Source organism: Typopeltis vanoorti, chromosome 19 (genome assembly GCF_054136105.1).
Source record: "Typopeltis vanoorti isolate ZY-2024b chromosome 19, IOZ_Tvanoo_1.0, whole genome shotgun sequence".
Taxonomy (NCBI): Eukaryota; Metazoa; Arthropoda; class Arachnida; order Uropygi; family Thelyphonidae; genus Typopeltis; species Typopeltis vanoorti.
The window spans coordinates 76,219,643-76,235,514 of NC_143567.1; the positions used below are offsets into that span (position 1 = coordinate 76,219,643).

Consider the following 15,872-nt stretch of genomic DNA (forward strand, 5'->3'; position numbering starts at 1 on the left):
ATACTAACTTCAGAATCTTTTCAAATGACTAATTAAGTTAGAAGATGGATTGCATCTGATTATGTTCAGATTCAAATTACACTCACCTCACTGACTTAGAGCAGAATTGTTAATGGAAGGAATACCAGAAACAAAGGAAGCTAACTGTGACATGATTTAAGATGAGCCATGATGATATATTAGCAAATATATCAAAACCAATGAAAATAGGCAGGAACATGGGAAAACTTCAACTGCCTTCTGAATGGAAAACCTATAGAACAAATATATATGCAACCCACCTCCAGTCATTCAGATGAAATTAATTTTTATGAGAATCTCTCCAACACTCTCAGAGATAGTACATGTCACTGGAAAATTGTAATGGATGACTGGGCATGAAACAACAGTGAGACAATGCTTTAGGTATGGACCAAAGACTTGTTGAATTTGCAGAAAGTAAGGGACTGCATATAGGAAATATGCTCTTTAAGAAGTGAACTAAACACAAAATGGACCCGGAGATCACCAAATGGAGCAGTTTTTAAAGAAATTGAATATATGGTAAAAAACATGGAATCTGTTATCAACCAGTTTAATTATGATAGTAACCTGATGCTAGTGTATCTGCTCTCCAGCAAAAATGCTGCAGTTTGAATCCTGCTATAGGCATGGATGTTTGTGATCGTCTTTCACCTTCATACATTCAATCATACAACTATATACACTCTCTCAAGATGGAGTGAGTCACAATGGGAGAAGCAGACCCAACTAATTAACCAGCAGGACATAACACTAGGAAGAAGTGATTAGAGGCTAGTGAGAGCTAGGATAAAAATAATCATCAAGAGGGAGAGGTTGAAATTGTCAATGGAAAAAACCCACACTAGAAGGTGAACATATAATAAACCATAAAGAAAATAATGAAAGAAATATTGAAGGGGAAAAAGTAATGACTGAATCAAACATATCTGACAGAATGGAGGAAATAGCTTCAACAATAATAGAAATTACTGAAAGCTTAAGTTAATCATTACCAGCAAACAGAATTTCTACAGAAAAAACTTACTTTATGGGCACTTGTTCTAATAAAAAAAAAAAAAAAAATGGAAGAATTTTAAGGAAAAGAAAACACAGAACAAAATAATATAGAATTTGTAGAAATGCAAAAGTTAGAAAAGAAATCAAAAATGACATCTTTGACTTAGACTTGACTGACTTATCTAGGCACTGTCAGCCGAGGGGGGGGGGGGACTTTTGGCCTTAAGCACCATATGACGCCACTGTCCTCTGCGAATATCCGCCACGTTCCAGCCTCTAGCCCAACAGCCAGCAGATTCTCCTCCTCCTAATCCGCTCATTTACTTCTTGGTCTCCGTGATCGGGGTTGGGCCTCCCACACTTGTCTCACAGTCTTTTCGGGGCCCATAGGGGCAGGTGCCCCAGCCACTGAAGACACCGGGCTCTCAGCTCCGTCAAGATGTCTGCAGAGTTGTACAAAGTGTGTATGGCAGTGTAAGACTGCCTCCTCCAAACTCCGTCTGCCATTACCCCCTCCATAGATACGTCGTAGCATCTTATTCTCGAATACTCTCAGGTGGTCGACTTGCTTCACCGTGAGAGTCCATGCTTCGGCACCATAGAGAACAGGTCTGATCAAAGTCTTGTATAGTCCCACCTCTGTAGTCCAAGACAGTCAATGCAAGGCAAAAAAGGGGACACACTTGGTAGTAGGCCACATTCACAGCATTCACTCGACTCTGGACATCAGCTTCGACTTTGCTGTCTTTAAAAATGACATCAGAAAACATAATTTAAGAACAATTCAGAACATAATACAAAAAATGATCTCTGAAAATTATCAAACTAAAGTTACATGGAAGGAAAAAATGGATTCCAAAAATAAAGAAATAATGAAACTATGTAGCGAGTTTTACAGGGACCTACACAAAGGCAAGGAAACAGGTACAAATCCTCTATATTTAGATGAGGATGATGCAGAACCACCCATAGTGATGGAAGAATTATGCAGTCCTCAAGTCAGCAAAGAATAATAGTCCTGAATATAATAGAATAATGGAGAAGATGGCAAAACAACAGAATACACAAAATCAGGAGGTCTAGTTTCATAAAGTCATATTGGATGTTGAATATTTTAACTTAAAAAGCAGGATTATTCAGAGCAAGATTCTCTACAATAGATTATATCTCCAGACTGTTAGCCAATTCAAAAATAAAGCTCTGAAAGTAAGAATAACACTTTAAACAATTAATCTAACTAAAACCAAACTGATGACAAATTCAGATCATACCAAACTAAAATTAACAGATAATCATGAAACTACTGACTACAAAATGCTAATATGGTTGTGCCTTATAACACATCTCATGCTGCATCGGCTGTCGCGCAGAATAATCAGAGCCAAGTTCAGGCAGAGGGTCCTGTTCGAGAAGTTTATTACAGAAGTATATCAAAAGTCGGTGATACTGTGAATGAGCAACACAAGAAGGTATAAGATTAACCTTAGAAGGGAATTTTACATAGGCACATGGAATGTTCAGGGTCTACAGATGGGTACTCATGAGATTGTCTGTAAAGAGATGGATATGTATAAAATTGGCATCCTGGGAATTACAGAGACCAGATGGAATGGAGAAGGTTACTTCAAAAGACAATGGTAAGCTAGTTATTTACTCAGGTGGTGACTCAAAACATCATGGGGAAGCTGTGATACTGAAGACAGCTCAGGCAAGAAGCCTTCTTGGTTATAACCCCATTAATGATAGGATACTTTCCATTAGACTTAAGGCTTAGTCTAACGCTGTATCAATTGTGGTAGTTTATGCACCCCACACGGATAGGCCTGAAGAGAGTGAGGAATTCTATGAAAACTTACAAAACTGTTTTGGACTGCCTACTAAGGAGAGACATACTGTACATCTTAGGGGACATAAATGCAAAAGTGGGAAAGAGTATGAGAGCAGGCCAGAGTGTGGCTTGTTTGGTCTGGGTGAACGTAACACCCGTGGTGAAAGACTGTTGGAATTTGCCCATGCTAACAGATTAGTTATTACCAGTATCTGCTTCCAGAAACATCCACGATGGACATCTAACATTGATAGGTCAAGGCACCAGATTGATTACATCCTGACTCTACAGTGGTGGAAGACAAGCATCTCTGATGTGCAAACTTGTCCTGGAGCAGATTGTGGTACAGACCATCAGCTAGTAAGAGACAAAATAAGACTAAGACTCCGAAAACTTCCAGGTCAGGCACATCCCACTAAATTTGGATGTCAGAAGAAACATCAACTCGGTTGGATGATCTTTTCGAGACTTCTGGTGAGGTCTCCAATGAGGAGAACTCACCAGAAATGCTTTGGGAAGGAGTCAAGGTGATAATACAGGACAGCAAGGAAGTATCTTGGCTCAATAAGAAGACCAAGAGACCCATGGATATCAGATTCAACATGGGAACTAATCAAAAGAAGGCGGTTGGAAAAACAAAGAGACACAGAGACTGAAGAATACAAGAGATTACATAGAGAAGTCAGAAGAGCCATCAAGCAGGACAAGGAAAAGTTCCATTACTAATAAATATGAAGAAATAGAGTTCTGGATGAGGAGGCACAATTATAAAAGGATGTTTTATTTAGTTCACGACTTAACTCTTCAAAGCATACTCACTGACTGCTCTGGTTGCTTCAGTGATGTGCGTCTTCAGTTCATCAATTGTGTAAGGATTATTTTTATACACCTTACCTTTCAAGGTAACCCCCATATGAAGAAATCTGGAGGTGACAAATGTGATGACATTGGGGTCCAAGTCCTTTAGAAATCAGATGAAAAAATATAAAAAAACTCTTGCAAAAATTGCATTGTTTCATTTAAAATATGGCAATGGCACCTTCCTGCTGAAAACAGCAATCACATTCTTCAATCTCAAGAAGAGTCACAAACTGGATGATGTCTTGACACTTGGCAGTGCACTGTTTAACGTCGTCTCAAAGAAAATGTGTCTGACAATGTGATAACACGATAATGCACATCACACTGGTTTTCAGAGAATGAAAGGACATTTCGTGCAAAACATGAAGATTATCCGATGACCAAATTCTGTTATTTTGGCTACTGACATATCTACTTAGGTGGATCCAAGCTTTTTCAATGAAGAAATCATTGTCCACAAGCTGGACAATTTTCTTCAATTTGTTTTTCTTCAACAAATCATCAATACCACCTACAGTACACAACACGTTTTTCCTTATCCAGTGGTTTCAATTTCTGAACTGAGTGAACACAGCGTGGACAAAGCTTTGTCTGGTGGCTCCAAATACTGCTATATGACATACCTGTTTGTACAGAGTTTTCTAAGACTCTTTGAAGGTGAACATTACAACACATTATGTACTGCAGTCACTTTAGCCTCAGTCAAAATGAAAGGACTACTATGCTGCTGCTCGCCCTCAACTGATCCAGTTTCCTGAAATGGTTTTCTTGATGAATCTTGTAATTGTCGAAATTTGAGGAACAACAGTTGGGATATTCCTGACCTCCACATTTGCATAAGAAATACAGGCAAAATAACATTCCGAAATAACTCATTGCTCCTAGGAAAGTACCATTTCGCTTCCCTCACTTGAATGCCCAAAGCCAGACATGTGGCAGATTACAATGCTAGTGGACAACAGCCCCGGGGTGCTACCTATATAGGCAAAATGAAGAATTAGAATTGAAACACTTCGATGCAGATGAGCATCAAACTTTGATGTGTGCGAATTTTTGATCGCCCTGTAAACTGGTTAAACATTTATTTAACTCTTTGGAATAAATATTCCTGATATCTAATATTTTATGCAGCAAGCAAATGAATTCCACAAATAATCAGGAACCATCTCACCCATATCCAAAGTTGGGAGGGGGGCTTAAGAAAATGAGCAAAAAAAAAAAAAAATATATATATATATATATATATACTAGGGATATGAATTTTATAGCCTGGTCTGAGCCTGCTTATTGGAGGTAATAATGGAAAAAGTTCCACGTACAATCTCTAGAGCAGTTTCTGGATTAGATAAATAAAAAGACAAAAAATTTAAAAAAAAAACTATAAAAATTAATAAAAAATAGAAAAAAATTCATAACCCACTCATGGAACTAGTATACTGTATATTTACAACCTTTAGTTGGTGGGACTTCACAGTTATAAATGTTTGCGCACATGCTCATATCTTTTGACTTCATAATAATAGATGAAGTGATTTCTGTATTTCTTCTGAAGGTGGAATTAAACAGTTGCTGCAGTGTATGTTCCATTGGGCATCCCTGCTCCAAAATATTTTTTTTTTTTTTTGTTATTTTGTTTTAAGATACATAAACTCACCTATATCAAATTTGATGAAATCCATTATCTTTCCAGTGCTGATATCTAATTGAACAGTGTCATGAACTTTCACTAATGGATCTGGGTAACGAATTGTACGGCCATCATGAGTCACAAGGAAAGGTATGCCTTTAGGTCCAACTTGAACTCTTTTCACTCTGCATAATTTGTACTTGAAAGAAAAAAAATAATTTCTAATGTTTAAGTATAAAATCAAGTCAGCACTATAAACTTCTAACTATAAAATTATATTCTACAATTTGAATTTTTTTTTTTTTTTAGTTAAATTTGGAGACTAATACTTTCAGGATCTATCTAGTAGTGAATGAACAACTAGAAATGCACAAAATGTCATTTCCTGCACATTTATTTTTAGTGCTAATTCTTAATAGTAACTAAAAATTGTAGTTAATTTATAGTTAAAATAGAAGAGGTGGGAAGTTTTGTTCACTTCATTTTTACAATATTTTTAATATTTATTAAAGTAAAAAAATAACAAGTTAGCAATATACACTATAATTTTGTATCTTTTTGTTATTATTCTAAAACTGATTTACAAAATTTTAATATTAAATCTGGAAACTTTCAGGGAATATTAAAGCAGTGAACATTTATTTCAGTATGCACAAAATCTTGTCCTATTCTTTAATGCTTAAAAAGCAACAGTTCCTGATTAGTTATCCTTCCAAATACAATGTCAATGTCCTCTGGGTAATTCAGACCACAAGACAGCACTGCTGATCTAGAATAAGAATGTCAAGTTGAATGATCTTCATAACTTTTATGCCTCATTCCCTTGGTCAAATTATGCTTTCAGACTTTGTCCAAACATACACAATATATAATCCTTACTAATTCATCCCCATAGCTACATGAAAACTATCGAACATCCAAAAAGCATCAAACTTACATCGCGTGAAAATGGAAGTAATGTTTTCTGGTCTTCTGCCATAGCAACTGGCCACAACTTTTGTCCTGGATGGTTCTGTTGCATAATTACCCACAGAAAAAGCTAATCGCTTGAATTCATACTTTTTCCTCAAATAAATGCATACTTGATCTTGATAAATAATCCCAACCACTCCAAAAATTTACCATTTAATGTCCCTTTAGACCATTTAGCAGAAAAAAAGATCAGAACATTGTCCAAATTAAACAAAAGCCTCCTGATGGCATTTCTGTAGATTTGCACCTCCAGAGTTAACTGTCCCACATTGGCTTTTTTGCCAAATTTTTCTCGCCTCAATAAATGATCACCAGTAGGGATTTTGCTATAGCTGATAAATATGCTTACTTCCATCAGACTGGAAACAGGTGAACCTTGATTCATTGCTCCACAGTACCATTTTCCACTGGTCAGTTGTCCAGTTCACATGCTCTTTGCACAAACCAGCCAAGTCGCCTTGTTTATGTCATCCATCCCTGGACAAAGGCAAATACTATATAAGTCTAAGAAATCTCAAGTGGTTGCTTTTGATATCTTCAAGGCTTTTAATCAGACCTGGGATAAAGTGTCTATTAAGTAAGCTCATACATTCCATTTGGTATGTCCTGTTACATCTTCAACTGGGTTTGCTAGTTGCTTTTTTTTTTTTAATTGAACACACACACTATGCACAACAGTGGATGGTTCCTTATCTCATAACCACGAAACTAATGCTAGGGTTCAAGGCTAATTTCTCACTCATGCTCTTCCTTCTATATATCAATGGCCTATTCTAGCTGATTTAAAATCTGTCAATGCAATAGTTTTACTGATGACAGTGCAATACATCCTTGCTTCTTATGCAACAAACCTTGTACTACATAAATTTAAAGTGCATCAACCTCATTATACTAAATTCTGATCCCCAAACCATTCAGTGGAGTTCAGATAACCCTGCAAATTTCAATACTTGCAAGACAGTTCTGCCAAGTGTCCATTTTTTTTTTTTTTTTTTTTTTTTGTCCTTGTCATAATTAGTTACAAGCCAAATCTCTAGATACAAGATGTCCTTTATTGGGTTTGTTCTAACATCAAGCTTCAAGCAGCATTAACCAAATAAAATTATTGCCTCCCCAACATCCAATAAATTAGGACTTTTTTTTGCTCAAGGCATTATTTCACCCATGAACAGCTACTAACTTTATACAAACCACAAATCCACCCAAGTATTTTGGGGGAAGCTCTTAGGGGCAATGCCCTAAGGGCTTACTACTATATTTGTCCAACGAAGAGAACTGGCATAAACTATCATAAGCAAAACAATGGGTGTGGAACAGTATGAAAAAAAGTGCCCTGCATACCTCAAAATTGATAGAGAAAACTCCAGTAAGGAAACTGGAGTTTTCTCTATCAACCATATGAATCTCATATCTCTCAATGATATGTATCCAAAAGGGGTAAGGTTGATTAGATCTAATACAGAATGAAAGTACCAAGCTAGCCAGCCAAGTGTGACAATTCATAATATAGGATATATTGCATCCTATATTACAGATATAGGAAACATCTGAAAAGGCTTTACAGGATGCAACTGCAGGGATACCATCTGGATTAGATAATTTTAGCTGTTCAGACTAATGAGAAATGTTTCTGCTATCCTTCTACCAAGATTAGAGGAAATATACAACGAGCTATTTGTATATATAGTGAAAGTTTATCTTGGGTGTCTTACACCAGGGATGCACAAACTTGTTAAGGCCGAGGGCCGCCAAAAAAATAAAATTGAAAGTTATCTACCATATATTGTTTATTTTATTTATACCTATCATAATTGTCACAAAAAAGGTAATAAAAAGTGAATTTAATTTGATGCGTGACATTGCACTGATTTGACAATTGTTTTGATATTTGGTTCCAGTTTTGTGGTAGCCAACTGCAAAATTGATTCTAAATTTTCACCAGTCAAGCGGTTCCTATTTTTCAATTTGTTAATATTTATGACTGAAAACGTTTGTTCACAAATATATGAGCCAAAGAGACTTGCACATTTTAATGCATTATCTAGCAACCATTTATAATTGTTTTTATCGACACAACGATCCACTCCAATGTTTATCCACGTCTTGCCACCTCACTTCTGTGTAAAAAATTAAGTCACCACATTCACTTTCAATATCTTCAAGAAACTTTTTAAATTGTCGGTGATTAAAATATAAAATTAATCGTTGAAATCACAACTTTCATGACATGTTCAAATCCAAGTTTCTTAGGGCACACAAGCTCTCCTGGTGGATTATACATTGGAATTGTATCAACTCATCGTCTTGCCGTCCCAAATGCTGTTTCAATAATGTTACCAATCCAGAATTAGCTCCTATCATGGAAGGAGCTCCATCAGTCGTGATACCTGATAATTTTTGCCAGATCTAAATCAATTTTGGAACACTGTTCCAAAAGCCCACTGAACATGTCATTACCGTTCGTTTGATCTGACAATGAACTCATTCCAATCAGCTCCTCACTTACCTCAAACTCTTGCGTTATTCTAAACTCTTGCAAATATTAACAACTGGGCTGTGGAAGTAATATCAGTTGATTCATCAATAGCTAATGAAAAATAGGCAAATTTCTTTGAATAAGATGTTAATTGGTCCTTTACATTTTCCAACGTTGCAGTAATTCTTCTTTGCACAGTCGTCCTGTTTAACTGAATTTTCTCAACATTTTTGGCTGATTCAGGACAATTTTTTTAGCAGCTATCTCAAGGCAATCTTTAATGAAATCTCCATCTGTAAATGGTCGGCACCTTTTTGCTATAAGGCAAGATATTTCAAAACTTATTTCTGTTGTGATTTCTGAATCTTGAATAGGTTTTGTAAACATCACTTGCTGACCTGTCAATTCTCATTTCAAAAATGAAATCTTTTGTTTACGTAGTTCTTCGGGTAGATTTAAAAAATGTAGAATGCAAACTTTCATAGTGTCTCCTTATATTGTATTCTTTTGGTATGGCTACAGCACTTTTGCAAATCAAGCACATGATATTATTAAACGACTGCACAAAACCATATTTTTCAGTCCAGCTATCCTGAAACTGCTGTTTTTCATCCTGTAGTTTGCATTTCCTACTTGGCCCTGCTTTATCCATTGTACAATTTATTTTTTTACCATTTCCTAGGGGTGATAATTGTAGCAACTGCACTTATGAAAACAAAATACTCATATGACAAATAGGCGAATTATAAAATTTGCTAACATTATTACTAACCGATTGTAAGTAGACAGGCAATCGTGACGTCACAGCTACTTTGCGCATGTACCATTTTAAAAAATTACCTATCGTGTAACTTGTTAAAGTTAAAATAATACACGGTGAGGCGGGCTGCCAGCAAATCAACAGAGGGCCGCAGTCTGTGCATCCCTATCTTACACGAATTATAAGAAACTGATGTCAAGAAGTCAATAGTCACACCTAATAGCCTCAGAGGGCCAGGAGGCTCAGATATCATTCATGCAAAATGGGAAGGGAGATTCTCAGTCCTTGGTCTTTTCCATGTATGATTTGCAGGGTTACAAGCTTCTTAAGAGGTATTCGTTACAACTTATGTACACACTCCATGTCTGTGAATATCTAGTTTCTAGAAAAAACTAACACGGGGGGGGACCATATCAGTCCACTATGTCCCATCAGCCTATTCAAAGCACTAATGCACCAACTTTTTCAACCATCTATATATGGGATCAGTATTCAAAAGAAAAGTGAGATATGGCAAATTCATTTAACGAAATTTTCCATCAATAGTTAGTTATAAGTGAATTCGCTAAACAGTGGCGTCAACAGAGGGCTGCAGTCTGTGCATCCCTATCTTACATGAATCATAAGAAACTGATGTCAAGAAGTCAATAGTCACACCTAATAGCCTCAGAGGGCCAGGAGGCTCAGATATCATTCATGCAAAATGGGGAGGGGAGATTCTGTCCTTGGTCTTTTCCATGTATGATTTGAAGGTTTAACAGATGTTGCAAGCTGCTTAAGAGGTGTTCGTTACAACTTATGTACGTACACACTCCATGCCTGTGAATATCTAGTTTCCAGAAAAAACTAACATGGGGGGGGGGGGGGGGGAGAACCACCTCAGTCCACCATGTCCATCAGCCTATTCAAAGCACTAATGTACTAACTTTTTCAACCATCTATATATGGGATCAGTATTCAAAAGCAAAGTGAGATAATTCATTTAACGAAATTTTCTTTAGGATAATTTGCTATCAATAGTTAGTTATAAGCGAATTCACTAAACAGTGGCATAAAGGTCCCAAAGCACTAGTGCTAATTTTACTACAGCAAAACTTCCAGTATAACAATCTATTTCTTTTGTCTGCAAGTTCACTATGGAGAACTCTTTTGAACCCTAATATAAATGAATTTCACTATCTCACAAATCAACAAAATTGCAAATGTTAAAAAATAAAGTTGTTTCTCCTTTGGGTTATACTCAAATCAACATATGAAGTAAGTGACCATGTAAAGAGAATTTCTATTGGCCTTATTTGAACACCAAAGGGTATAAAACCTCCCCCTGATGTCTTCGAACAGCCATTTAAGCAGAAATCATATATAAAAATCTCATTGATATATATTCAAACAAACTTGCATGCCATTAGCTATATTCCAAATTTAGCACTTTGGAACCCTAATAATGATAAATTAAAATCCAAAAATGGGATCAGTATACATAAAATAGTGGCTGGCACAGTGCCAAGAAGTCAATTCATGTTGAAGAGAAGAAAGGAATAAGGCGATGTACAAATTTGTCACCAACATGCGAAATCACATACTTTATACACAAAATTTTCCGACTGTTGTACAAACAAAAGTTACTTTACTTTAAAAACTATAATTTTCATAAAAGAAAAGCAATTTTTCCAATGTATAATAATAAACACTGATCATTGGTTACCCTATTCTGCACATGGCCTTCTGCCATATATATATACACACATACCAATGTGTCTATTTTTGGGCAAGTATACTTGATAAGGATTGTGGAAAGGAAGCTTGGTGAAGAACAAGCTGGATTCAGGCCAAACAGAGGCTGTCAGGATCAGATTTTCACTTTACGACAAATAGTTGAGAAACCATGGGAATATAACAAAGATCTGTATTTAAGTTTTGTAGATCTGGAAAAGGAATATGAGGGGCATGAAGAGAAAAGCTATTTAAAACACTACAGTCGTATGGTGTCAATGGGGCATCATATCAAGTTGTAAGTCAGCAGTTAGAATTGAAGGAAGTTATCCCCTCTGTTATTCATTATCTATATGGATGACATTATGAAGGAAATAGTGTTAAACCTGATATCAAAACTGGGGATGTTGATGTCAGCTCTTTGTTTTATACAGACGATGTTATACTTCTAAATAAATCCATGACAAGTCTGCAAGATTCCCTGACTAAATTGAATAACTGTTGTAATAGATATGGTATGAAGGTCAGCAATAACAAGACAGACAATGAAAATATCAACTGCATTGTGAATGGAGAACCTATAGAACAAGTAAAACATTTCAACTACTCAGGCACAATTTTTAGTGAAGATGGTAAATTAAATATGGAAATACACGGATCAACAAAGTTGATGTGATAGAAAGTCAACTGAATAAATTCATATGGAATAAGCGGGAAATTAGTCAAAACACTAAATTAGCTGTGTATAAGACTGTGTTCAAACCAATTTTAACTTGTGCATCTGAGAGCTGGGTCAGAAATAAAACACTTGATCAAAGACTAGAGATCGTAGATATGAGGGGCATGAACAGATGGCATCAATGGCAATATCATATTAAAAACAAGGAGATATTAGAAAAGAACTTGGCATTGTCAGCATCCAGGAATGCATTAGCAGAGCTAATATCAGGTGGCATGGTCACTTAAATAGAATGGGCAAGGAAAGATTAGCAAAACAAGTGTTCTCTGCCAGGTTGGGAGGAAAAAAACCCAGAGAAAGACCAAGATATAGGTGGAGTGATACAGTAAAAAGTGCCTTAGAGGATAGAAATATAAGATCTGATAGTGTTAGAGTTCTTGACAGGTAACAGATTGATTTGGAGGAAAATTGTAGATAGGAATTTAATATCATTTCCTGTATCCCTTGAGGGTATATGGCAGGAATTTGATGATGATGATTTGAATAGGTTTGGCAAATGATGTTGGATGTCAATTCAATGTTAGTAAGTGTAAAGTTATGCACTTGAGAGAGATATCCAATAGCATATTATACTCGTTGCAAAGTGAGTGGAAAAACTGATGAGGCTAGAGTTATGGTGGGCATGAAGTTGAAATTCGCAGGTCACAGCGAATACAACTCTGAGAATAATTGTAACGTTAAAGAGAACACCGACATCTAACGATGTGGAAATAATTTTGCCCGTTTACAAGGTCATAATATGACTACTGTACAGATTTGGAAAGTATGCTTGATTATGGAATGTAAATTACAAGTACAGATTGAAATTATGTGGACTGCAGACTCTGGCAGACAGGAGAAAGAGTGCCATAATATAAGTCTATAAACTTCTGAGTGTGTTATCGATATCGGTTAATGAAAATTTTCATTAAATGGAAGGCAGGGAGAGGACAAGAGGTTACCCATGGATAAGTTTGTGAACATTTAAGAAAGGGACAACAGTTAAGATTTTTCTCTAGCAGAACCATGAGTGATTGGAACAGTTTGCCCATTGAAGCAGTGAGTGCATGTTGTGTGAATGGAGTGGGTGATGTGTGACCTTCCTTGACTGGAGGTCTACTATTAATAATAATGAGCTTTTTATTATGCATTCTATATTAAAATAAGGAAGAAAAATGATTTAATTTATAAAGAAAACAAGTCATTTTAGAAAGTTGTTACACTTTTGGGTATTACCCAAGTCGATTTTTCTAGAAAGGGTTATCATATTATAAGTGCTGTATGCCTGACGAAGTCTTTCAAACATCTCTATGGCTTTAAACAGCCATTTCATTAATTTTAAAATAATTTATTTGGCTTTCTGCTAACATTACAAACCATTAAATCATTACAGCTATTCAGAATATATAAGTCAAATTTCAATGTAAGTTGTTACTCTTTTGGGTTATACACAAACCAATGTTACTGGAATGAGTGACCAAATTAAGAGAAATGCTATAGGCACATAAATGAACACCAAAGTCTTAAAAAACATTGATGTCTTCGAATGGCCATTTTATTAATTTTCAAATAATCTCTTAGCCATAAAAATCGATTTCCTTCAAAATTGGGCTATAGTCAGGTCTGATTTGATGAGCTATATTGTAAACCACTCCTAATTGCAATCCAATTCTAAATATTTTACCTTATTATTCTTAACTAGGAAATCTGCCTCACATATATTATGAACTCTTTAGATTTTAAAACTAAAATGTGATCTCTGTTTAGGCCCTTCAGATATTATGATTAGTCTAGATATAGTACCTTAGTTTTTGTCTAGGTGTTTCCTGACACTTTCTCTTTCAAAGAAATGTTTTACTAAGAGTTTATTTTCCAATCTTTTTCAGTGGATATACTACCTTAGATGTAAATGTAGACATTTATTATGCCAGTTTATTCATTTATTCAAATTTTCCCTAAGGAACCCATCTTATATGGATCTGAACTGTGTTGCATGTTGAAAATCTCTCCAACAGGGAGATAAATTATCAATTGCAAGGTTTATTGTCATTCTTATTAATCAAAATAAGATCCAGTTTTGCTACCTAAATATCTAATAACTTCAGTTACAGATAAATCACAAATAAAATAACACAATGCAAACAAATAATATAAATGCAAAGAAGACTGATGTATACATATGATAAATGAGTTATTAATGATATAAAGAATGTCAATATTTTTGCAACATGTTACACAAAAACTATGCATCCTCTGGAGATCTTTTAAAGAGCATTAGTGCTGTTTTTTCCACCTGCACTTAATATGGATGAGTTTTGTGCATCTATACCGTGTTCTTACAGAAAGGACAGCATTTCCTCTAAAAGATTTCCATGCTGAATAATCAAACACTGCTTTATATCAGTGAACTTCCTCCTCTTTCAGTTCACAATGCCTGAATATTAAAGAGAACATTCACATGTAACGATGTGGAAATAATTTTGCCAATAGAATTTATGTAAACACTATATACTAACTAGGAATTATTTTTGTAGGGAAAGTCTTAAAAAACATTTGTCTAACCATTTTATTAATTTTCAAATAATCCCTTAGCCATAAAAATCGATTTCCTTCATAATTGGCCTATTGTCAGGTCTGATAAATACTATATACTAGCTAGGAATTATTTTTGTAGGGAATTTGATCATAACATTTCTAAATTCTTCTTGATGCTGTTTAAATGATTTCATAAAATATGCTACTATTTTATGAAATCATTTAAACTGAATATTTTTATTCTGAATATTTTTACGTATTGTTTATGTTAGTATGTTTATTAGTTTTAGTTAATTGTCGGCACTTGCGATGTGCCCATTATTGAAATTGTTTTGTCAAAATGAACTGTAAAGAAGTTAAAAAATTGATGTACTTACCGGATTTCAATAGTTGTATTACTTTAGGGGTGCTTAAGGATCAAAGTTGTATAACTGAGAGGAGACCTCCACATAGCCTTTAAAGGAATGCAGAGAACCGACCAGGGCTTCTGACCTAATGTCCAATTCACACCTTCTCGTGGTGCACCCTGTTGAGTATCTACTTGGATACTGAACGGACGAGGATGGGCTAGCATTTTGGGATTTAGCCGACCAAATTGTATTCTTATTGGTTAAACCAAAATATAGAATGATGGCACAACATGACAAAATTTCATGCCGGCTGGGGCGCCGCCCGGTTAAACAAGGCCCCCATTGTTTTCGCCAGGGAATCAGGGTGAACAGCGAAAAGTCAGCTACTGGAACAAATCTGAAAATAAACCCCAACTCAACATCAACAGAGTTAAAGATCGGTACTATCGACGTAAGAAGCCTGAATGGCAAAGAAATGGAACTAGCTGAGGAATTAGATAAGTACCAGATCGACATAATAGGGGTGACTGAAACAAAAAAGACCAAAACTGGTGAGACCTTTCTGAGCAATAAATACAAAATGTTATATTCAGGCAATGATAATCAAGCAAAAGAAGGAGTAGCCATAGTATTCAACACAAAATACGAGGCTAATCTTCTTGAATGGCAGTCAGTCTCAAGTAGAGTAATGTGGGCAAATATGAGAATGGGGAACTGGACAATGAGACTTATTTGTGCCTATGGTCCCACAGAAGGTTCTACTAAGGTAGAAGTGGAGGAATTTTTTGAGGCTTTAGAAAAAGCAACTGACACAATGAAAAAGGAAAAGTTGGTCCTTGTTGGGGATCTAAACAGCAGAGTAGGAAATGATTGTGAGACATACAAAAATATTTTGGGAAAATTTATAGAACAGAGCAAAGCTAATAATAATGGCAAATACCTGTTGGATTTCTGCTCAGGACATGGACTGGTTATTACTAACACCATGTTCCAACATAAAAATGTGCACAAA

The 15,872-nt window shown here is 35.6% G+C and overlaps 1 protein-coding gene across 1 annotated transcript in view; it reads right to left on the reverse strand.

Moving 5' to 3' along the window:
* LOC150096258 (small ribosomal subunit protein eS4) overlaps positions 1-15,872 on the reverse strand; it is a 69,141-nt gene that overhangs the window by 18,095 nt on the left and 35,174 nt on the right. The window contains exon 5 of the mRNA XM_090408937.1: positions 5,364-5,535. Within this exon, the coding sequence (XP_090265063.1) occupies positions 5,364-5,535 (172 nt within the window). The remainder of the gene's footprint in view (positions 1-5,363; positions 5,536-15,872) is intronic.